Here is a 25,511-nt window from a genome sequence, read left to right as displayed (position 1 = left end):
CTTGAGGTGACTGAGGATGGTTTAGACCCCAGGTGAAAGTTGTCTCCCTGTGTAGCATGCATCCTGACCAGAGACCAATGTAGCCGTAATGTTCTCAGTGGTGTAGATCTCTCCACCCTCTGAAGACATCCTGTTGGAGGAAAAATGCTTATCGGGGAAAGAGCTGAGCTCCTTGCAGCCTTCTCTGCGTTAGAAACATCCTCTGAGGCAGAAGAAATGTGTGTGTTAAGATCAAATATACTCTCAGAGTATTTACATGTCTACCGTAATTTATGTTTTCAGGGCTTTTGATGAAGGACATTAGCACAGCGCACCAAATCTGTTCCATCACAAAGTCTATCACTGGTGGAAATGTTAGGCTTTCTGAAACTGTTGCTTTTGGGAGGACAGAGGGATGGAGCATCCTTCAGGTTGTGGTACCAGGACCGATGATCCTCGGGTGCAGGCACTGAGAGCTCGGGGAAAGATGCGGCAAGTGAGCCCAGGTGACTAGGTTGTTCTGCAGGGTCAGCCAAGCTGCTGTCACCAAAGTGCTTGTCTTCGGGATTGTCCTGGTGGTCAAGTGAGAATGGCTTGGCAATTGGTGATCTGTATGAAAACAGAATTAAAAAAAACAAAAAAACAAACAAACAAAAAAAACCATTATGGCAGGTGACTAGAAATAGTAGAAATCATAGACTTCATATCACCAGGGACATCTGTGTTGATGATATCCAGACCAGCCTAACCCATATATTTTCAACTAAGTGCAGCGAGATCCCGTGTGGATAATGGCATGGCGGGTACTGTAGTGTCCATAATATTTTGCCTGTCGATCTAGGTACCTGCTTCAAGTCATCCACACCTTTGCCTCTCTTCCTGTGCAACAGCCCTATCTACCTTTCCTTGATGAGCGATAAAAACAGACTTTCTTCAGCTACTTAGTTTTCTCGTTAGCGTGTCTTCAGAGTTTGGTGGCCATTTAGGTCCAAAACAAGCCTTTTTTTTTTCCTGATAAATGTAAAACAGCTGTGTCCTCTCTTTCCTTTTTTGGAATATTACACTCCATACCTGGCAACAAGGGAAAACGGAGCTCTGCAGCTTTTTGAATTAGCATCAGCAGGGCAGCAGTCTCGCTCATGAAAAACTAGGAATAAACAACACACGACAACCTTTTGGGAACTACCATTACTACTTGGAAAAGCTTACAAATATCGCACGTGAAAAGAACATTTGTTTAGGCGTGTGTAGGCAAGGAGAGTGGATGCTAGTGGGGGCTTCTAAAGTAATGTTTATGGATGCAGTTAGAGGAGAGCTTTGAGAGAGAGAAAACCAGATTATTTTAAAAAAAAAAAATGTAAAATGCAAGGGTGTTTTTTCCTCCCTCAGAACGGAGAGTTGCCAATATATAAACATTTCAGAGAGAATTTTACACCACCTCATCTTTATGTCAGGCAGCATTTAATGGTTGAATGATCTCCTGCCCCGGGACTTGGCAGCTATCCTCCAGGGGCCGACTTAGAGGATTACAATGACAGTCTATCAGTGGATCTTTTCCAATATAAACTAGACTAGGACCATTTAAAATCAGTTGCTATCAACAAGTCAAATTAACTTTATTTATGTTAGAGGCTTTCCTATGAGTATTTTATAACAACGTGGAATTTTAATATCCGGAGGGGCTTTTCCTGTTGTTGGTGTGATTTGGGAATGTTCTAATTCATGCAATTAAGAACAATTTGCCTGATTTCTTTCAAAATTATGCGATTTGTAACATTCAGGTCCAATCAGCGTCTAACTCACAGTGCTCACACAACTTTTTCCGGTTTCCTGCTTTTCACAGGTGGAAATAACACTTCAGGATATCAACGACAACCCACCGGTGTTCCCCACAGATATGCTTGATCTGACTGTAGAAGAGAATATAGGAGATGGATCTAAAATACTGCAGCTGACAGCCATGGATGCTGATGAGGTAGGAGTGTGGTTTCCTATTTGAATAAAAATGCTCTTCTGGAAATAGGTGTTTTTCACCTGTTCCCTTCGTGAGAGCTTGACTTTGGGAGTCACTGCAGTCATGCTTTAAACTGCGTTTGGCCCGTTCACAAAACTCTGTTCGGTATCATGGAGTCATACAGAGGCAGAACCAGCAAGTTGAGACAAAGACTCCATTACTTGAAGGCTGCTTACTGGTTTGTATATAATGAGTTAATGTTTTCCTAACATCTCTTAATGAGCAGTGCCACTAATGGCAAAAAATGCCCCACGTTTTGATTTTTAGATGGTCTTGTTATCAGTCTCATCCTACACCGTACCCACTAAATTGCTAAAGGTGCTGGGCCATCCAGCTTGTGATAAAGCTTTATTGACAGTCAGCTGAAGACCACAGCTTGAGATCTAAACTGACTTTGATGCAGAGATGTTGTAGTTGAGCCTGGTTTCAAGGTGTGCAATAAAATTAGCGTGAGACGAGCCTTGGAGAACAAGAAAACTTTTGCTAATGCCTCCTCGCCCTTTGACTAGAACTACTTAATATCAGTATGATCCTTTCCTAAAGAAGGCTTTATTTCACCAAAAAGAGAGGGAAAGAAATAATGCTAAAATGTGTCTTCTGTACATAAACCAGTTTGAAAAATCATTTTGCCCACTTAGATTCATTAACATGAGGACGGTGCAACTAAAGAGTTATTATGAAACGAGCAAACGCCTTTGAGCAACTGATGTTAAACAGGTGGCCAGTCAGCTTAGTGAGGGATATTACGGTCTTGTTGTATGCGTCAGGCAAATATATCCCATATAATTTGATATATTCATTTCTTTTGGAAAGTAAGTTATGAGAATGTTAATCATATTGTTTTGTACACTTGAACTGATTCTTTCCACTGGGGAAAGTCCTAAAAAGTCAATACGAACATGCAAAGAAGTTTGTATGGTCATTAAAGTATAGGGTTACACTTGACAACAACGGGCAATTCTTGCATTCAAATAATAAGGTTATTCAACCCCCTCAAGAGAATTTTCTTTCTGGCCTTTTTTGTGTTAGCTTGGTTAGTTGTCCTGTGATTGTTAATTGATGTACTTAATCTTACTACTACAAGGGGAACCACTGGAACACCCTCAGGAATGGTACGAATGGGATTATGAATTTTTTGTTCTTTCTTTTCTGGTAGCAGCCTGACATACAGACAAAAAAATAGGATTTTGGAAAGGCATATATCTGTAACAAAAATCCTAGCTGTTTGTCTTCAGATTAGGAAGAAGTAAATACTGAACAACCACTCTCTGCTGTGATATGGCGCACGGTTATCTAAATTTTAGAAATATTATGCTGCAGCCTCTTTCTGACCATTCCTAAAGTGCACCTAATATGTTATCCGTTCTGAAGCATTCCATCCAGTGGGAATTGACTTGTTACCTTAGACAGAAATCAATCGATCTTGTAATAAAAAAGGATGATTTCAGTTTCCCTAGCAGAACATTTGTAACTAAAACCCTCTACCAAGAGTCCAAGGTTTTTTAGCAATGTGCAGTTTAGGGTCAAGATACTTGCCTTCCCCCTCCCCTGCGCTCTGTTAGGAGGAGGCTGGTTCATCAAACAAGCGGTGGAGAATGCAGTCGCCTCTGAAATCTTAAATTCTCATCAGATGTTTTTGCGAAATTGCACAATGGGAGGAAGGCGCGTGGCATCCCCCAGCTACACCTGAGCACACAGAGATGCTGTGTACGCTGAAGCACTGCCCGCAGCTCTTCGGGGCTGGGCACCTGCAGGACCTTGTTTGCTTTCCAAATTTCATTTTATCAGTTAGCTCAGTCTGACCCTTTGAAAAAACACCCGGAGAAAAAGGTTGGCACGAAGCACTCTCCTAAGGTCAGTGAACTGACACTTGTTTCTCATCTCACAGATGTGAGCAGGTGTTTATCTCTGTTAATTTGCTTTTTTAGGCAAGAGTATGTGAAACAGCTATAGATTTTCTTTCTCCCTGATCTCTTTGATCTGCTGTTCACCGCAGAAATGCTACCCGCGTTGCCAGCGGCAGGGTTCAGCTGGGAAACCCGGGCTCTGGCCTGCCACCGGAGGGGGGGAGATGCTAAATATCTGTTTGCCCACCAAAACGCATCGCTGCGGATAGTCAGCACATGGGCTACATGTATCCAAGGTTGGAGGTTACCAAACCTTCAGTGCCATGCCTTGGAAAAAGAAGGATGTGACCCCAGGATCTTTGGTCTCTTTCTGTTTTCCCTTAAAGACCCCAATGTCGGTCTGCTAAGAAGCAAAATGTATAGCCAAATATTGGTTTTGGGGGAAAATGTCACCCAAGCTGGGGCTGGGTGCTCTAGCCAGCTGCTTATATCCCCTGGACCACCCTCTGGCTGCAGCATCCTTCTGCACAACCCGTCCCCAGGAGGCGGATGGAAACAGAGCTCAGGTAGCATCGCTTTTTCCAGGAAAACTCAGTGCTCCTCAGAGCTACGATGCGCATCGATTTTTCTTGTTAAAAATCAATGATACAGACTGGATGCAGGTGACTTCTCTCGGTGTTTGTGACAGGGCAGGGCTGAGGCACAAAGCACCATGTCAATATTTCTTGATTGGAAGTTTCCATATTTTTTTCCTACGTTTTAATTTCAACCTTTAAGAGGGGAAGAAAAAAAAAAAGGTGATCGTTTTTATATGTAGCATTACTTTTCCTTAGTTTTCCTTTTAACCAAAATGCTCGAAGTCCGTATGAATCCTTTTTTTTCCAAGGACAAATGAGACACTTTGACCCCAAAGCAAATGCTTTTGACTTCCAGCACAATCCAAGAGATCAGAACTGTGATTTTAACAACATATGATTTGTCACTTTGAGGCTGTTTATGTTCAGGGATAAATGTATTCCCATGCAGAAACTGTCCTTAGAGGGGCTGCTGTGAGCACAGCTCCCCTGAGTTTCTCCTGACCGGGAGCTGCAGCTCTTGCCGTGTCTGCTGGCTGGTGGACCTGCCGCGTGGACACCTCTGGTCCTCCCTGCTGGCACCCCACCCTGTCCTTCTCCCTCCGTCCCACCTCTGGAGAGTGAGAACAGCAGAGCTGATCCCACTGGCAGGGATTTAATTTAACCTTTGAACATAAAGCAAGAAGAATAAACACTGATCCCTGTTTAGAGGGAAGACGTTATGCTGCTTGGTGATGCTGCCTTGAAATTAAAACATGTATCAGAGCTGTATGGTATTGATCGGAAGCTGTATGGTATTGATCGGATGCGGTCCTTTTATGAACAGCAGAGCAAAAAGTCTCTGGGTAATCTTGTCATTTCACGTCTCATAAATAAAAACAGTGTGCATCTTTACTGGGGGACTGAAGTAGGGACTGGGCAGGAGGGCTGTTTGTTAAAGGAAACTGTTCTGAAAAATATTCGCCAAGTGCAGTTACTGGAACGATTCTTGTCTTACTGAAAATTATGATGTGGTTTTCCTGGCAAATAACTTGATTTGACCACTTCTGTTTTTACTTAGGGAGCCAATGCCCTCGTCACATACACTATTATCAGCGGTGCGGATGATAGCTTCCACATTGACCCCGAGTCAGGAGACCTGATAGCCACCAAGCGCCTGGACCGGGAGCGCCGCTCCAAGTACTCCTTGCTGGTTCGTGCTGATGACGGCCTCCAGTCCTCTGACATGAGAATAAACATCACTGTTAGCGATGTTAACGACCATATTCCCAAATTCTCCAAGCCAGTGTATTCCTTCGACATCCCGGAAGATGCCACTCCAGGTAAATAGGAAATGGCCCTAAAATTGCCTGAATCTCTTTTTTTTTTTTGTCAATCCACAAGGATTTGAGGGGGATGGGGTAGCAAACCTGTCTGACAAGGCCAGGAGACAGAAGATGTTGAAGGCATCTGTAGGGTGGAGAAACGGAGGGAATGACATCATGCTGAAAGTCTGCTTGCGAGGCGATCTGTGTCACTAGTGAGGTCAAATTTCTTTTCAATGGGAAAAGGAGAAACGGTTGCCACTCAGCTAAATCCTAGATGCAGAATAGGAATTATGCCTGTATCCCAATGGAAGCCTCTGAGTGCGACTACTTGAAAAATAGCAAACAGAAAGGTTAGAAGGAGGAACGACTTAGAGGACACAAACAGTATAACCTCTCGTGAATGGTGATGCTAGGATTGATTTTGTGAACCGTCTTCAGTGAATATGACTTACGGTACTTAATTCATCAAGTGTAGGGTCACAAAATGGGTGACCACTGAGCAGCCACTGCTTCCTTAATAATATTCCTTACATGCACTCAGTTATTAACCCTAACATTATATTTCCTTGTTCTTTTCTTTGACTCCTGCTTTTGACAAGGTTTTTGCAGAAAATCTAACCTGTAGATAGTTAATTCTGGTTCCTAAATATGATCACCAACCTCTTAAGTTGTTGTTTTCTTCTTTTAAAGCTTGTTTCATATGCAAGAGTGTTTTGACATTTAAAAACTAGGTTGTAAGCTAGAAAATATTTAGGCCCCCCAAAAAAAGTTTCAGAAACTGTGCTATATTATGTATCTCCAGATGAAAAATGAATAATACTTGCAATAAAAAGTTTCGGGTATTTTATACAGACTGCTAGTTTAAAAGCAGTATCTGCCGGTACTAGTAACTGAAGCATCTTAGAAGCTGATAAGCAGTTTTCATTGTCACATTGCTCGAAAATAGTTAACTGTGCTGCAATGCGTGTAATTCATCTGGTTCCATGGAAAAGAAATTAGATGATTTATTTTTTTGGAAATGAGCTGATCTTAATTATAGTTAGTGTTTGAAATACTAAAAAGTGACACTTAATTCCCAAACTTTAGTAAGATAGGGCAGTCAGGCAAAGGAAGCTATGCAGAAATGAAAACAATGGCACAAATTCACAAGGAGTTGGATTTCAGAAAACAGTAAAGAACGCACCGCTATAAGGTTTCTAGTTTTTTAACCGCAGTTACCCTACAAAGGCATTTTTTCAAAAAGCAGAGCTGGGATATTTGGTATGTACTGACATTTCAGTTTCTGCATTTAGAAAGAAATCTCTAGAAGGTTTCAGAATTTGTGTTTGTCTGCAGGGAGGAGAGGGTCCTTTGAATTGTAGAAAGAAAACACCTAGCAGGAGAAAAGGTATTTTGCCCCGGTTGATGTCTAATCTGGACATATTCCCATTTAAAGATAAAAACAAACATTCCTGGACATTTCTCCAGGGTTTTGAGTAGCCCTTTGAAATAAACATCATACAGAATACTGTTCCTTTCAGCTTTGAAAGACCTTTCATAGTAGTTAGTCGTAGAATATTGAGGCTTGAATTTCCACCACAGGATACCTCTTATTCTACAAAGCTGCTTGCTGATGCTGTGTGGTGGTCAGCCGCTCTGGTGGAGGGGACTTTTTACAAGGGCATGTAGTGATAGGACGAGGGGGGATGGCTTTAAACTGGAAGAAGGGAGGTTTAGATTAGATATTAGGAAGAAATTTTTCACTGTGAGGGTGGTGAGGCACTGGAACAGGTTGCCCAGAGAAGCTGTGGAAGCTCCATCCCTGGAGGTGTTCAAGGCCAGGCTGGATGGGGCTGTGAGCAACCTGGTCTAGTGGGAGGTGTCCCTGCCCATGGCGGGGTGGGGGAACTTGATGATCTTCAAGGTCCCTTCCAACCTAAACGGTTGTATGATTCTGACCATGCCAGTGAGCTGCCTTTTGTGAGTGACTGATTTTGCTGTCCTGTCATGCTGTGCAGGTTCCTTAGTGGCAGCCATTCTGGCCACTGACGATGACTCCGGTATCAATGGGGAAATCACGTACACCGTAAGTGAAGATGACGAAGAGGGTATCTTCTTCCTCAACCCTGTTACCGGAGTCTTCAACCTGACTCGCGCGCTGGACTATGAAGCACAGCAGTATTACATTCTCACCGTCCGCGCGGAAGATGGGGGAGGCCAATTTACTACCATCAGAGTGTACTTCAATATACTAGACATCAATGATAACCCGCCAGTGTTCAGCATGACCTCATACAGCACGTCTTTGATGGAGAACCTGTCTCCAGGATCCGCTATTTTCAACTTCAGCGTCACTGATGCGGATGATGGTAGGCATTTCCTTATATTCTGTATCACTGATGATTAATATGTATTTCACCTTAGCACCATATTAGAAGATCCAGTCGAAAGGGCAAATTAGGGCTATCCTTAGGATGCTATCATATGCTTAAATTCGCTGCGTGCTGTGTAAATAGAAGTTATTTTTCTCATATTTCGCAAAAGATTTAAGTGGGTGGTTTCATCCTTATTTTTATTTGTGATAAATTAAAAATACAGTCAGATACCACTTTTAAATGCTGTTGCAGAGCTGTATTTTACCCCAAGCATGTTACAGTAGTTGAACACAATGGTTTCTCCCCTGGTGCTTAGGTTGCACATTTAAATTAGACCACGATGTTCTTTCAGATTGTTTTTTTTTTTTTTTTGTAAAGTTTATAACATATTCTAAATAAGGTTCTGGCAATATGAGATTTCATCTGCAATCATCTTAAAATTACTGTAATTTTTAAGTGTATCATGAAGAGAATTGTGATCTACAGGGTATTGATAGTGGAGGTTAAAAAACTGATTAAAAGAGATTATGAGAAAATTTCTCATTAAAATAAGCTTTAATCTTGGGCCTATTTATGGCATCTAGAAGGTGTTAATGTGTTGGAATGTAAAAGATACAATCTTTATAGCTTGCTTAAACATTTTGCCATGCAGTTTATGTCCAAGCAAGAATAATTATAGAATATGTCCATAAAATACATAAAAATCCTTCCACAGCATACTGCATTTTCTTAAGTGTCCACAGCCATTAGACAGTGTGACTTAATACAAACTTATTCATAACACTCGTAGTGACTTTACAGGTGAAGGTTATTTTTGTGACATGTTAAGCAACCTTGTTTCCTCTCAACTTGACACTGGCTCAGCAGAGCCTGTAGAAACGTCTTAGACTGAAATGTGTGCTTCAAGCACAAAGCACCTACATGCTTCGAGGAACCCTACTTTATGCACATAAAACGACTGAGCTGATCAATATTATCCAGTAAAACATTTTTTCCTCGGGAAATGCTGAGTTGTTGAACTCAAACATTTTTGTGGGAACATAAATTTTGTGCTGATGGATAGAACTTTCCGTGGTAAAAATTGTGCAATTGGTTTTGAGATCAAACTGAGAAAGTGAGCGAAAAGAGATTCCGTAAGATAAGCCAGCAAATCAGAAATTATAACTTGGTGATATTGGCTGTTCTTGCACGGATCTCTCTTTCCCCACTCTTGTTAAAGCTTTTATTTTATGTAAACCAACTATAAGTTGGAGGGGGTACTTGTGCTTGCATTGCGCATATCCAGCAAAGGGTTTGTTCCTTCAGACCTGTAGATAAATGGGTTTGTGTCTAACTTATCTCCTCTTTTACTTCTTATTTTCCTGTTAGAAGTACAATGCTTGGTTTCAAATCTTTTTGGAAGTTAATTTCACTTAACCGTTATGGGTCTGTTTTCCTTTTCTGTTGCACCTCATACATTAATTTCCATCTGTGCGCAGTGGATGTGAACTATATCATAGCACTGACATACCGCTTTACATTCATCATGCACTCAATTATCAAGGAAGCAAATGAGTATTTGAGGAGCAATGCAAAGTCAGATATCTTGCCTTTTATATTTTCTGGCACACTTACTTTTCTAGCGGGCTGGATTTAAAATTAATAGGGCAGAAATTTCATTCTAAGAGCATGCCAGGCTGAGTTCCCCCATAGGACTGTAACTTCAGCAAATGTTATTATCTATTGGTGTTTCTGTTTCAAGCCCAAACTTGTTATCCTGTGTCATCTTGTATTTATCTAGAGTACAGAAATAGCTCGTACTATGCTCCTCTGCATGTGGCTCACAGATAATGCACTCAATGCACACAAATACAATTTTGTTACTTATTTATGTTATATGAGGACATCGTTTGAAGGAGCTCTGAACAGACATTGTTTTATGATGAGGTATGCCTATTGTTTTAGTATAGTGATAAAAGACAAAAACATGGTGATAGTGAAACTGCTCCTTTTCATTTTCTTGCTCGACACAGCCCTTGGGAAACAGTAGCTGTTTATCTCAGCTCGGACAGTTTTGTATACAGATGCTTAGTAAATATCAGCTACAGCTCTTGGTTATTTACAAAGCAATAAAGAACTCTGTTTCCTTAAACACGTTCATTTTGAGATTCAGATTTTAATTCTTTCCACATTGAATTAACAGGAAAAATCTCAGGGCAAAGCACACACTTGTCTAGTTGTTTAAAATTATAGCAAGATATTCCTCCGAGCAAAAAACGGTGGGATTTGCCAGTTAGACTCTACCGGTATTTACAGAAGAGGGAGGAGAGTAGGTTTTTTTTTTTTTGTCTCATTAGTAAATAAATAAAAACAGAAACAAGACCCTTAAAAGAGCATCATCGTGAAATTTGTGGCTCTGTGTCCGAGCTCTCACTCAGAGTTTTATCAGATTAACCCTCAGATTAAATGAACCCAAAGCTCAGCAAAGAGGATGCTCCTACGTTCTCCCTAAGAAAAGCCCAGCTCCAAACCTGGGGAGAGGGATGGATGAGGAGCACAATACCAGCCGGGCATGCTGTGCTTAAAAAAAAAAAATAGTTCATTAAGCACCAGTCCTGGCTCCGCTTATATTTAGGCAACTCTCTGCTTCACAGTTTAATCTATATAAGCATTAGCAACATTGAAACCTGTGAGAATACAGGACAAGGAATGAAAAGGTGCATGGAGGTGAGATAAAGAAGAAAAAGCAGTAAATTTTATAGGAACAAACACCACTATAGAAAACCCTGGGGGGGGGAATATTTTTAAAGTAATTTTATTCTGTAAGATTTAATTCCTACCCATCTCCAAAGTCAATTGACAAAAATCTTGAATTGCCAGAAGTACTTTACTGAAACCAGAAGACTTTCATCCATATAATTAGTCATTTGAAAATACAGCTGAACAAAAAATAGACTCACATTAAACTTTCACGGTGCATCACTTGATCAAAGTAATGTAGAAGCACTAATATCTGGCATATAAATGTATTAATTTCTTTAATTGCATGAAAATATTTTGTCTTTCATGTTTGGTTCTATTTATTTTATAATTAAGTTCCTACAAGAGAAGAAGAGAGAGGGAAAGATGCCAATTAGAGTAGCCACTGGGGGAAAGACAAATAAGACTAGAGTTCTCAAGCCTGAGCGTAATCAACAGCAGAAATTAATAAATCTAGTGCGGGAATAATTTTATTATCAAAGCAATTCGGTCTGAGGGAAAAGAGCTTCTGACTAAAAATGACAAAACGCACAGCAGAGTAATCGACTATTTAAGCAGGCAGCTTGGTTCCTTTGCGTGAGTTTGAGGGGTAAATTAGTAGTGAACGGCCTGTTAATCTACTAATCCTAAATCACAGCCTTTATGACCCAAAACAAGAAATAAAAAATCAGAATTAATTAAAATTAGAGTAAGATATATAGATATATGAGAGAAGACTCATTTTTATATATATAAATAGAAAAATATACATATATATATATATATATATAAAAATACATGAGAGAAGACTCATTTCACTTAGGTGTTCCCAAGAATTAGTTGTTTAGAGTGAACTCTGGAGTTGAAGTGGTAACGAACATTTGTTTCCTTGATGGCACATTTAAGGTCATTTCACAGCCTTGTCAAGATGCAAAATGCATTTCCCTTACCAGAATTATAAATCTCTCCCTTGACCATAATTGCTAGTTGTGTTTCGATCATATGATGAGGGCTGTTCATCTGATATTTTGGAATATCAGGCCATATATGGGAAGCATACCTCTCCCCAGTATTCACTCTTGGCTTGCTCCAGCTGGGCTTGGGAGTTTCTGGTTGTGGCTTTTTTTAATTGGGTGGAAGAATTCATGAAATAATTACATTAATAATAGTGTTGCTTAGTTGAACTGGGGAGAATGGAGGAAAACAGCTGTTCAGTGAGCAGCAGAACTATCGAGTCTCGGTTTCTGAAGGAAAACCCTTCAAAACCTTTGTCCCTAACAGCTGTAGATGGGGGGAAAATTATGCATGTTGCCACCATGCAGCTCCTGCCGAATGGAATGCAGAGACGAGCTCTGCCCGCTGTTCCCTCTGTGGCCACTCCAGTTAACATCCTTCCCTCTTTCTCTCTCCAACTCTTGCCGGAAAATAATTATTTCAAAGGCTTCTGCTCCACTGTGAAACTTGGCTAAAATTAGCTGAGGGATTCAAAAATGGTGATGAGGAAGCTGAACAGGCAGCACGACCGTACAGCCCTCATTTCCATAGGAAATGTAGGAGATAAATAAATTTCCATAGGAAACGAGGCCAGAAACATTTATATGTAGGTCGGTGGGATGAAGTCACGTTCTCTACCTTTCTTCTTCCCGCCCCACCAGGCTCCAACTCGCAGCTGGCCTTCAGCATCGCATCCGGGGACAGCGCGGGGCAGTTCGGCATCGACAACAGGGGAGTGCTGAGCATCAGGCAGCCTTTGGACCGGGAAAGCCAGTCTTTCTACAGCCTCGTCGTGCAAGTCCACGACATGGCCCCTCTCCCGGCCTCCAGGTACACAAGCACAGCCCAAGTTTCAATTATTCTGCTGGATGTCAATGACAGCCCTCCAAGCTTTATCTCCCCGAAGCTGACCTACATCCCGGAAAACACGCCGATAGATACTGTTGTGTTCAAAGCGCAGGCGACCGATCCCGACAGCGGTCCGAACAGCTACATCGAATACAGTCTGCTCCGGCCGCCGGGAAACAAATTCAGCATCGGCACTATTGACGGAGAAGTGAGGCTTACCGGGGAGCTCGACAGAGAAGCCGTGTCCAACTACACCTTGACTGTGGTAGCCACAGACAAGGGCCAGCCCTCCCTCTCTTCATCTACAGATGTGGTGGTTATAGTCCTGGACATTAATGACAATAACCCGCTTTTTGCCCAAAAGCTTTATAAAGTAGAGGTGGGGGAAAATACTTTGACAGGGACGGATTTAATCCAGGTGGTTGCTACGGATGGAGATGAAGGTACAAACGGGCAGGTCCGCTATGCCATCGTGAGCGGAGATGCCAACAATGAGTTTCGGATTGATTCTGTGACGGGGGTGATAACAGTTGCCAAGCCTTTGGACAGAGAGAAAAAACCCTCTTATACGCTGACTGTTCAGTCGGCCGACCGCGGGAGCAGCCCGAGGACCGACACCGCGACAGTCACTATTATTCTGAAGGATGTCAATGATTATATTCCCACGTTTGAACTTTCTCCCTACTCTGTGAATGTCCCTGAGAATTTAGAGACGCTCCCGAAAGTTATTCTTCAGGTGAGTCTATTCAGCAAATAAATATCTATCTCCTACATTTATTAGCATTCTTCAGTATATGGTATTCATGTATAGTCTTTCCTCCAAAATTCAAACCGCGCAAGACGATTGAAAAGTTGCCTCTTGGCTGTAATCTAACACACAGTGGTTGTTGGCTCATTTCCCTTTTTGTTTGTTTGGGTGGGTTGTTTTGTTGGGGTTTTTTTGCTTGTGTTTTTACCGAAAGTTTATATGATGCTTTGGAGTTTTGTTTGTGTTTTCCCTACCTATCTTCCCGCCTACACTGGGACTTTGAGTCTGCTCTGTCTCTCATCTCAATCTCAGTTTTCGTGCAACAAATCTCTCGGTGTGATCATTGCCTACATGGGTTGAGGGTCTGTGCCAGACATTGGAAGAGCACTAAATGGATTCAGGACGTGCAGCGCTTGCTTTGGTGCGGAGCTCAGCCTACACTAGATCATTTCTGGTTTTCACTGAGCCCCAATACAGCCTTTACTGTCTTTGTGCTTGAGAAAAATAAGTAATCAACTATTTAATATTTTCAAACTTTTTTGCTTTAAAAGCAAACAAATGCTTTTAAGTCCATCTCCACTGTGTTGTCATTTTTATAGTTACAGCTAGTGTACTATCCCTTAAAGCGTTTGGATGAATTCAGTCTGTTAATTTGAATCATTGTCATAGAGAATATTTCCTCTATCGCTACAAAATTTTACAGACCCTGCCCTCACCGGTTCTTGATAATTTTTCCCACGCGTTTGCATTGCTTTTGTAGGTTGTAGCAAGGGATGATGATCAAGGCCTAAACAGCAAGCTTACTTATGTGCTGGTGGCTGGAAACGAAGAAGGAGCCTTCACCCTCTCGGCCAGCGGAGAGCTGCGCTTGGTGCAGAGCCTGGACCGGGAGGCGAAGGAGCAGTACGTGCTACTCATCACAGCTGCTGATGCAGGTAAAGCAAACGGGCAGTCTCTTCTGATGAAATCTCGTTGGCGCTTGAAAATATTGCATTCTGGATAGAAAGGACGCATCTTCGTGATGGTCTGAAACGTTAGTGGATGGAGATTGGTACCCAGGCTTCAGTTTAGATCTCTGGGGGGGGGCTTACCTGATGGCAAAGCGAGTTTGGTTTCTGGAAATCAGGATTTTATCCTTATGTCTAGTTGTCTGATATTGGTAGGACTCACTGCAGGTTTAGGTAGGATGATTTTTGCCCTGCCGTAGTAAGTGCTCCTACCCAAGTCATAAAAGCCTCATGCACGGCAATGAAAAAACAATATAAATGGCAATAAAACCCAATATAATGTTGTTATCAGAAACGTGCAGACAGGTCAAATCAATGGCCAGAGAACAGCTATGGACTGCTCAGTTAATCTTACTGAAATCTTACCCCTTACTGGAATCTTACTGAAATTTACATTTTGACATTTTAATTTTCTGCTTTGCTCAGCATCCAGTCATATGTTTGCTCCAGAACCCCAAATGTATTCCGAGTTTCCTCAGTTTAAAACAGGACGTGAATTCTTGTTATGAAGATTAATTACACTTTCATTTGAGGTTCCTAAGCGCAAAATTTTGGTTTCAGATTTTGGTATGAATATTATTAAAGAAGCCATCCTACATCATATTCTGGACTGATCTCTGGTCCCCCACAGTTTAATGGATTTAATTGACTGCAGAATTGTTCTTACTTTCTAATAATAAAAATAGAAGCAAACCCAACTTGTTGACAAGTGGATACAATTTTGTTTTCTGCCATGTTATGTGCAGTATCTTGTGTCAGTGACAATATCTATGGCTTATATTTTCCTATTGCAGCAGCACTCAGGTATTTCACAGTCTGAGCACAGCTGAAGCTGCGAAATGCAATTTTAGGACTTGACGTATCATTTGTCTTGTACTTTGGCTAGAGATACTGTATGCTTTGTATTTTTTACGCTGGCTTTCCATTACTCTATAGCCGCAAACTGCTCGCTTGTGACTTGGACTTGCTTGGGCTTGAATGTCCTTGTGTTCCTTCAGAAGCTGAGGCTGGATATGGAAGGGAAAGCAGATCCTTGATGTCTGTTTACTCTTCCAGTCCAAGTTGGCAGGAGTCAGTTAAGACTGTACAGAACTTATTAGCTGGACATACTAAATATCCAAAGTCTGAACTGATAAGGGATGTCACACAGCCAACAGTTATTGTCCTTCTTGGAAAGAGGAGAGGATCAAGAAGTCAGCTGTACCCCACGCCTAGCACCGCGTGTAAGCCAGAAGTCTGACAAGAGCACAATCTTTTCCTAGACTCTGGTTCCTAAAAAATAGGAAATCCAGGAGATTTACCCAACCATTCCAAATGAAAATATTTGTTTGTGTTGGGAGATGTCTGAGTTTCAGATAATCCAGAGGAGACTGTAATACATGAAGTTTGCACGGGGCCTTTGCCGTAAGTGGCTGACAAGAACAGCAGTATGTTTCATGAGTTCATGTGTTTAAACATGTAGATATTACGCTGATTGAACACTGTTTGAAGCTGGTTGGTTTGTTTGTTTGGGTTTTTTTAAAAGTTGCTACATTCTTATAAAGGTAACTCACAAGTTGTTATTCCCTCCTATCGGTGTTAAAAGGTCCTCACAAAAGTGTTCAGAAGCAGATGTTCAGGAGTAACTTTAAGCCAAATTTAACTGTTCTACTGTGTTCAAATTTGTAATCTCACTAATCCACAGGTAGGGTGATGTGGTATAGTTTTCAGCTAGCCTTGTGAATAACGTTAGATAATATCTTCTGATCAGACTGGAGACTTGCTCTAAATTCACGCCATCAAAGAATACATTTTAAACTATGTTAGCCATGATTTATCTAAACTAAAACATTACAGGAAAATGTCCGGCTTCTGTAGAAGTCAATGCCAAAACTTTACTTGATTTCGTGGAAGCAGGATGTGGACCATAGTCATAATAGATACTTAAGTATGTAATGTATTTAAAGTACTTTAAGAAATTCTAGGGGATCCCTGTTATGTTTGAATTAGTCATACTGAGTTCAAGCAGTCCGGTTGGTCAAGTACACGCTGGCATATCATTTGTTGGAGACTTCTTAAAAAGCCATGTTTGTCACAATAATGTGCAACAGACGGACCAAGTTACAGACTCTGGGATTTCTGTCGATCTGTGTCTCAAATTTTATATTACTATAAATTACATTATCATACACAGAATGCACATGTGCTTCTGTAGACGTTTGGCAGCTGAGACAGAAAAATATTATGCGGGAGGAAGCCTTTGTAAGAGAGTTGCAGCTTATCAGAAGAAGAATGTTATTGCTTTAAAATATATAAAAGAGTGCAAAAGCTACTGGTATGGGTCTGTGATGGATATCCAGGTGATAACACACTGACCTTTGGTAGTCGGTGCCTGCTTCATTAAGCCGTGTAGTTCTGACTGTACTAGCAGAAAGATGGCAATGACACAATATTGAATTGGGTAAGAAAAGTGTTTTGAGTAAGGTTTATAAAAGAAACTCACACAGGCACGTCCAGCTCTCTGCCTAATGTAGCTATTTCATTGGGGTGCCTTCATTTGTATTTGTTTGAGAATGCTTAGAAAGAAGGATTTTGCATAGAGACAATCAACCAGAAACGCACGCGCAAAACAGGTACTGCTCCTCTGTAGGAAAGCCGTGGCTGCCAAAATGTTGAAGAAAGCAGACTTGCCTGAAATTATCCCCATCCGTACTGTTTTTGAAAATAAATCAAGGGAAAAGTATTATACTTTGCACTTTGAGTTTGGCTTTTATTAGCTGTAATAAACAGTCTTTCAGATTGTCTTTAGCAGCCCAAGCAAGTCTTGCCGTATATAGTACATCTTATTTAGATGGGGGTTTTTTTGTTTTTTGTTTTTTGTTTTTTTTACAGATAAAAATCATGGTAGACATCCAGATGCAGTTAATTCTGGAAATATCTGGGTAGCATATGAAGGGCAGAATTCTGTCTGTCCAACCTGCTTCCCATTTTTCTTAGGATCTGCTTCTCAATTTTTATAGGCTACACTGACTGGTTTAAAACATTAAAGGATGATATCCTGCTCCTATAGAAGTCTATGCCAACTCTTCCCTTTCTTTCAAGGAAGCAGACACAATACATACTTCGAAGCATCTTTAGGCATAAGAACTGATGGATTCTCAACTTACATTTTGCTGTCTTCCTGATCTCTCTATACAAAATCAAAGATTTCTTACTTTTCTTATGTTTATTATCAGTTCATCAATTTGTGACTTTGATTCTTAAAGTGTTAGCCTAGCCTGTGCGTGGGGAAGTTGATAGAAGAAGAAGGATTTTTAATTTTTCATTATTTTAATCTAGAGGTGTCTGAAAAACAATGTACTGAAAACAATCCGTGGCCTCAGGAGGGGCAGACGCCTTCGTACTGGCTGTTATTTCATCCTCAGCGCCTTCTGGGATTTATAGCGTGTATTGGCAGCACGTACACTGAGGCTGTTTGCAGCAGGTGAAGGATTAGGACATTGCGAAGCAGCAGCCTGCATGAGAGGAGTTGTTGAGTTATTAAGAGCTGAGCTGCTCATAAGCATGCTGGGCAGGTCAGACGGGGACCGCTGGTGGGACCACATGCACCAGCGATGGAAATTCAGGCAGTTGTTGGAAAAATCCTTTCCCAAGCAAGAGCTTCCCTCAGGCCCGGAGAAGTCAGTCATGATATATGCATCATCCTGGCTCTGGCCCAGCTATTCCTTGGCCTCGCCTGCTAATCCTCCACGCAGTCCTCAGGGTAGACCTTGGGTCAGCAGAGAGTCTTCGCTCCACTCTGGGGGAGGGAAAACAATGATAAAACGTTTGGTGGCGCTTGGCTGGGTGATTTGTGGCCAGGCAGCCCACTTCATGCCCAGTCTGCACAAAGATTTTTGATTTCAACCTTGCTTTGCCATCACTCTTCCCTCGCTTCTGCACCTCCACCCTGCTCTAACTTCTGCTGGGTCTCAGCTCCCGCACCACCGCTCTGGGCAGCGGGGAGTGACAAAGACACGCAAAGCAACCAACACTAGGAACGTTCAGCATCTTCCAGAGCTGTACACCTGTGGTTTCGGTCAAGAAATAAAACATGATTCAACCCTAAAGTTCAGCCATCCCAATTTAGAGCCCCTCTTGCAGCACAAGCTGCGAGACCAGAATGCGTGAATTATAAATATAACGACAGGCAAAATGATGGACTGTGGAATAACATGATAGAGTTTAGATTGCAGATGCTCCCCCAAAATGTCTGCTAACATAAACGCCAAGAAACCTACATGCAGCTATTTGAATGTGTCTTTATGGGTCTGTTTCTACCCCATAAATCATTGGTTTTGCTGTGCTATACCCTTCTTCATGGCAAAATGGTTGGGAAAAGAGACTTTCTAAATTTTTTTTTCACCCCCATCTGGTGGGGACGCAGCACTGGGTAAACATTCAGTTCTGGCACCATGACAAGAACTGGTGTAGCCGCTTTTATCATCCCTGTCTTTAACTCTGAGCAATTTTCTGGAGCAAATGTTAGCATTCCAACAGTCCTCCTCCTTTTATTTATTGGTTGCAGGGATGTGGAGTAGCACATCTGGAAACCTGCTAGCAGCCCAGGACTACTGTTTAAATAAACTGCAACCACCGTCTCTTGATTTGGTTGGTAAGAATGGTGCGTTGCCACAATAAAACCAAAATCAAAATGTGATGTTTCTAATTAGAAGCTGTGTTCCTGTGGGGTTTTTAATTATTTTTTTTTTAAATTATCTATTTAGTGATTTAGATAAATAGTTCGGAAAGAAACGAATCAGTGGACTGATTGTTGTATTTAGTTAGCTGTTCTTTGTATATATCCCTGGCCCGTATGAAAAACAACCATATGTTTTTTCTTTAGAAAATGTTGGCCCCCGACTCATGCATTCTTTCCTTCAAGAATGCAGGAGGGCAACCAAGCAGAGAGGTTATATCCTCCTCAGGAATTCTCTTTTGAGATAGGCTTTTGGTTCCCTTCAATCCTAAAATCAAATGAAATCTGACAAAGGAGTTATATTGTTTCTTAACACATTTTAAGATATTTCCCAGTTTGGGGTGACAAGTAAAGGCCAACTGTATTTTCTAGTACTGGTTAGAAAGAGTGTCCAGAGTTAATGCTGTGCGAGATTTATGTGACTGTGCTTAAAGACATTTATATTCATTGTGTTTTTTTAGCATACACTGTATTTCCACTTAACGGGCAGTCTACAGCGAGAAAAGATGGTGCCTGAAAAGAATGAGTTGTATTTTAAAAACGAATTCAGCTATTTTTAAATCTTGGTGCTGTCAAAACAAACAAGCAACTCACAAATTTTGGTTAGCAATGTCCTGTTTCCCATGCTTTCTGTGCTATGTCTAAACATACACATCACTTCAGGCTTCGTGTGCTAAATGAAGCTGACGTATGCTTACCTTGGTGCTTAGCAGTTTACAAAATCATTGCTCTCTTCCGTGGTTTTGTTCTATGCCACAGCTGTTTCAAAATTAATGTCAGTTCCTGTCCCAGCTCCATCTATTTCCTTGCCCTTGTGGAAGCTCTTCCTCCTATCAATGCTGTCTACTTGAGTCTAGTTTTATTGGTTTACTATTTTACTAGTTTTAGTATTTTTGCTCTTTTAATACTGGTGCTAAAACTATCGTTTCAGTAGTTTTGCGTGATTTTTTAAATTTATTTCTAAATCACACAGTGGGAGAACTGAAATGGCAACAGAATCACCAGTGAGTTCACAATGTGCATTTTGTCTTACCATCATCTAAAATCAGGAGAGGAGAGAATTTAGAGTGGCTTTTTTTGTAGTTGTGGGAAGCTAATAGCAGGTTCTTACCCTTTCCCAGAGCCTAGAAACCATTAGCACTTCTTAATTTTTCTCTAGAAGACAAAAGCTCAAATAGCTATTTAGAAAGTGGGTTTATGGCAAAGTCCCCCAGAGAGGAATTGTTAAGGAAGAGAGCATATCCATGTTTATATGATGTGATGCATTTACTCCCCAAAGGAGATGAGGGCTTTAGCCCATCCCTTCAGAGGACCGCCCCACGAGATGCACAATCCAGCCCCAGAATACCATTTGAGGGACTTGGGCTTCTATTTAGAGGTAAACCTTCGTTATTAGATCACTATTTTCAAAATAGTTCAGCAAGAGCCTCTGGGCTAAATCCAAGCGTCTGTGTTCTCTGGGGTCAGGCGCGGGAGAGACGTATATCCAGGTTGGCAAAGGGCTCAGGTTGGCCAGCACAAGCTGAAATATCTGTGAAAATGATGAAAGTTAGTTTTTCACTCAGGTTAAAATCACAGACAGAACTTCAGCTTTGAAACCAACTCAAACTGATGGTGGATTTTATTTGGACAAGGCAAGCAGAGTGAGAAATACACGTTAAAGATGTTAATTCCCTGTTGTTCAGACTTACTTGTGGGCTTTTAGAAAAGTCCTCAATTTAAGTGCACGCCTCTCCGTTCAAGCATTTCTCGCATGTATAATTTCTGCTCTCTGTTGGGATCATGGAGAATCCAGTGAGTAATAGGTGGGCTTATTTAGGATGGAATAAACTCCTAGCTGAGGTTTGTTGCATGAGCTGTTCTTGATTTGACTGCATTCAACAAAAGAAGGAAGATTATTTTATATAATGCAAGATCTTCTAATTTGCAAATTCTTAATGAGGTTAACGTACTTCTCTTCTTTTAGAGTCTTGGAAAGCATAAGATAAGATGTAGTAACATAGCCAAAAGTTTTAATCTCTCTGCAGACATTCTTGGAATTGTAGTTGAAAATATCAAGTTTTATTAAGTAACTAAATCTTTTGATTCTTTGCATTCCTCAAAAGTAAAAGAAATCCGGACTGTTGATAGAAACAACATTATTTATTCAGAAATTTTGGTTAGTCATAAACGTTGGTTAGGATTGTTGTCTCTTTCAAGGAAAATAATTGTATGCCACCTAAAAAGACTGAGTGCAGGTGATGGTCTTTCTGTATCAAGTTACCTTATCACTTATGAGGTAAACAGGAATATCCAGTAATTCAGTGTTGTTTCTCATCATCCGGAATTTCTTACAAGAACCTTGTAAAAATAAGAAAGGAAAAAAATACCAATACAAATACCAGCTTTGCCAGGGATGCGTGTGCCATGAACTGTCAAAGCTGATTTCCGCTCCTTCTTAAAGGGTTAATTGAATAAAAAGCAATTTATCATCATCTTTCATGCAGGATTACAGATTAACCTGATTCAATTTTGAAATCTTTTCAGTCATAAGTGATAAAAGTATTGGTATATGTTAAGCTGAGATCAACTGTACGATGTACTGTACAGTATGGAAGACATGGTTCAAAGAAGTTCTTACCATTCTTTTTCAAGTAGCTTATCAGCTTGGTAGGGATATTTTTTCTCCTTTATTTCCACCCATGTTGGAAATTTCCATCGCACGGTCGGGTAAAAGTCCTTTCTTGCTTTGGCTGCAATGCCATTGTTTTCTCAAGTTGTGTGTTTCTATCTTGGGCTAATTTCTTGAGTGTCACAAAAGACTCGGGTGCACTTACAGTCACGTGTAGCAAATATGAATGGGGTGCAGTCACTTTAGGGACATGCTTAAATTAGTGTGAAGTTCATTAAACGAGCCACTTATCGTCCTGATCCTGTCTCCTGTCCCATGCACGGTCTTGAGATCTACATCTCTCAGCCCTACCACCGCTGCAGTACAGCTTTTTTGAACGTATATGGGACAGTCAGTTAGGCGCTGTTACCAGTAAACAGTTTACTGTGAACATACAGAGAGAGGATGATGAAAGCGTGAGAACTGAACACGTGAAATATGCCAGAGCAATTCAGTTTTCATTGAATTTTGCCATGGTACAGAAAAACATTGTGCAGTATTGATCCAAATGAATGAAAAGGTCAGTATCAGATCTTTAAGCTGTCTTCGCTGCTGTTCTGGCTTTTTTTTTTTTTTCCCTTTTTTTTTCTTTACTATTATTTCTTAACTTCTTGGTGCTAGTCTGAGGGCAAAAAGTGGATATACCTCTGAAAAAAAAATCAGGTACATTTATTTAAAGTGGAAGACAAGCTGGAATACAATGCTTAATATGTAGGATTTAGAAGACAATCGAAAAATTAAAGGAAGAAAAAATTGTCAGTTTGTAAATTTTCAGGCTGTTACATTTCCTGTCTTATCTCTTCATCCATCTTGCTATGATTAGTTTGGAAGTTTTAAAGGAAAATTAATTTAAAATTATTGTCTTTCTGCTTACATCACTTTCATATGAAATTCTACATCAAATGTGCTAATGAATTCACTGAACGTAATCTGTTTTGCAGAAGAATAAGATAACTAGAGGAGTCATTGAGCTATGCAATTTCTCAGCCTTTGAGAAATACTAAGATTTTTCCAGTCTTGGTGATCTTAAACCATTTTTAAAATTAAACGTTACACCTTATAAATTGAAAGTCTGCTAGCTCACTCTTCAAATACAAAGCTACAATTTCAGGAAGCCTTAATTGCAAGGATAAAATGAGTAAAACATGCACATATGGCCTGGACACTTATCCTGCTGGTTAATCTTCACTATTTATACAGGGTGTTTTTAAAGCATAATTCAAAATCATGCATTACAGGAATTGCGCTGTGGGATACTCAGGAGTCGCAAGCAGTCGAAAATTGCCTTAGTCAGCAGTCCCTGCAGGAGCCAGCTTCTCTCTTTTTTGTGTTTACAGCAATAACTTATAACAAGGAGAAGTAATTTGGTGGTTTTAAGAAAATATTTTTTTAAATGTCTCTGCCTTTCTTTTAAGTTGCAGTTCCACTTTCTTGAAATCTTACTTCGACCACCGGAGACCTTGGTGGTGCATGTGGCCATGCCCACCCTCCCAGAACCACCGGCAGTGCAGGCACAGGGAGATCATAGATTTGGGTTGGAAGGGACCTTTAAAGGTCATCTAGTCCAACCCCCCTGCCATGAGCACAGACATCTTAACTAGATCAGGTTGCTCAGAGCCCCGTCCAACCTGACCTGGAATGTTTCCAGGGATGGGGCATCTACCACCTCTCTGGGCAACCTGGGCCAGCGTATTACCACCTTTGTCATGAAAAATTTCTTCCTTATATCTAGTCTGAATTTTCCCTCTTTTAGTTTAAAACCATTACCCCTTGTCCTCTTGAAACAGGCCCTGCTAAAAACTTTGTCCCCATCTTTCCTGTAGCCCCTTTAAGTACTGGAAGGGGCTATAAGGTCTCCTCGGAGCCTTCTCTTCTCCAGGCTGAACAGCCCCAACTCTCTCAGCCTGTCCCCATAGCAAAGGTGCTCCAGACCTCTGATCATCTTTGTGGTCAATGCGCCCTTATGACCAGTCATTTGCCAGGGTTTTTTTTATGAGCATTATATTCAGCTGTGAAAAATTTTCCTTAAAGGTTCATTTTCTGAAACATAGTTGGAAGAAGGCAACTTCTTGCTCTGAGATTCAGAGCAGTTCTGGCTGAGAAACTTGCGATACCTGTGCCTTTTTCTGAGGACTGTCTCCAATGACCTACAGCTGCGATGTTAACGGATTACAAGTGTATGTCAAGGGGTTTATGGCACGTAGGATTAATGCGTGTGCTTTTCGTGGAAGGAGAATGAAAACTGACAGCCACAAGTTGCTAACTGGGGTCTGCCGATGTCAGCAGCGCCGTATCCAGCTTATGCTGTGGGTGTTGGAGCAGGACTCTTTCAGCCTTTCCTTTGTATATTTTGAAATTTGCTAAACAAAAGCAGCAATGGGTAAAAACGCTAAATTGGAGGAATATATTATCTACCATTTTTCAGATGTGTAAGTGATAAGTTTGTGATAATGTGCGTGCGTATTTGTAGAAAGAGATTGTTACATTGAAGTTGCGCTAAGTTCTGTTAAACCAGCTTTGGGAACAACTACTACTGAGAAAAACTCTGATTTGGCCCACTCAGAAATTTGGAAAACCTGGGTTCCTTCACAGTGTCGTTCACCAGTCGCCCGCTGAACTGCATGAGAATAGGGCTACCTTCAAATCTCTTTATTATGTTTGTTTATTAACTGCTTATTTCAGCTTTTGTCTCACAATATCCTAGGTTCGCCAGTTTTTTAAGACTTAGTATGGAAGCCTGTAGCGAAAAATTGAGTAAGAGGAAAATAAAACACAATCAGCATATCCAGCCAGGACGAATATTTGTGGTGCAGTCTTGTAAAAAGAAGTACTTATTTTTCTTATTTTGCATACGCGCTTTCTTTTGTGTTCCCAGTAAATAAGTTAATTTAAGGTCATCCACGTTTCAAATCAAGCTTCGTGTGCACTGGAAAGCCAAAGCGTAATGCGAGCTAGTTGCATATTAGCGTACTCTAGCTCCATATTTCTTTTAAAACTCACCAGTTGTATGAGGCTCGGCACACTCTGTCTGCATTTAAATGCATTTGGAAAGATTGGCCACTTTATTGTGAGAAAGGCCTTGTTTACTTGAGTGAAAAAGTTAATGCTCTGTAATAACACATACAACTTCTAGCCCTGGGACTCATTCACTGAGTGTTTGACTGGAGAAGTGAAATCCGCTTTGTTGCAAAGCAACACATTTCAGTGAAGCAAAAATTCCATTTCTGTTAAATCGCTTTCCAATTTTCAGGATAATGATGTGTTTAATTTACCACAAAACATGGTAAACTGCCTGCAGTATGAGTTTTGATTAGTCATTTAGATTCATTTTATTTAATTTTAATCCCTTTTTTCATTTTAGTGAAATGTATCTGTAGGGTTTTTTTGCTTAAGTTTATTGTTAGTTTTCTAGCACTTAATTGTGATATTTTAATGCTGGCAAAACCTTTGAGTTCCTGGTTTCTGAAAGGAATGATGGTTTTACTATCTGGTGCTAACCATGGCACAGACAGGACCCAGAAGCCATTAAAGCTTCAAACAATACGTGGATAATGTGCTGAACACATTCTCCTATTTCTAATTTTTACTGTGAGCCCTACGGTACCACACAGCTGAGATAATTTCCAATAGCATCATCTTTTCCTGACTTTTCTTGAAGAATGGAAATGGCTCTGCATTCCTTCAATTGCTTGCTTTTACTGCTCCAGTCCGCTACGTACTCTGATCGTTCCCCGCTCATCCTGGTATCCAGCG

At 40.8% G+C, this 25,511-nt stretch overlaps 1 protein-coding gene across 1 annotated transcript in view; it reads left to right on the top strand.

The window, feature by feature from the left end:
* The window catches only part of LOC104283262 (protocadherin Fat 4-like), a 114,436-nt gene that overhangs the window by 78,692 nt on the left and 10,233 nt on the right, over positions 1-25,511 (top strand). The window contains exons 5-9 of the mRNA XM_009881421.1: positions 1,823-1,954; positions 5,476-5,737; positions 7,720-8,070; positions 12,450-13,372; positions 14,145-14,319. Of these exons, the coding sequence (XP_009879723.1) occupies positions 1,823-1,954; positions 5,476-5,737; positions 7,720-8,070; positions 12,450-13,372; positions 14,145-14,319 (1,843 nt within the window). The remainder of the gene's footprint in view (positions 1-1,822; positions 1,955-5,475; positions 5,738-7,719; positions 8,071-12,449; positions 13,373-14,144; positions 14,320-25,511) is intronic.

Source organism: Charadrius vociferus, unplaced genomic scaffold, assembly GCF_000708025.1.
Source record: "Charadrius vociferus isolate BGI_N301 unplaced genomic scaffold, ASM70802v2 scaffold380, whole genome shotgun sequence".
Taxonomy (NCBI): domain Eukaryota; kingdom Metazoa; phylum Chordata; class Aves; order Charadriiformes; family Charadriidae; genus Charadrius; species Charadrius vociferus.
This window is presented reverse-complemented; position numbering and strand designations above follow the sequence as displayed.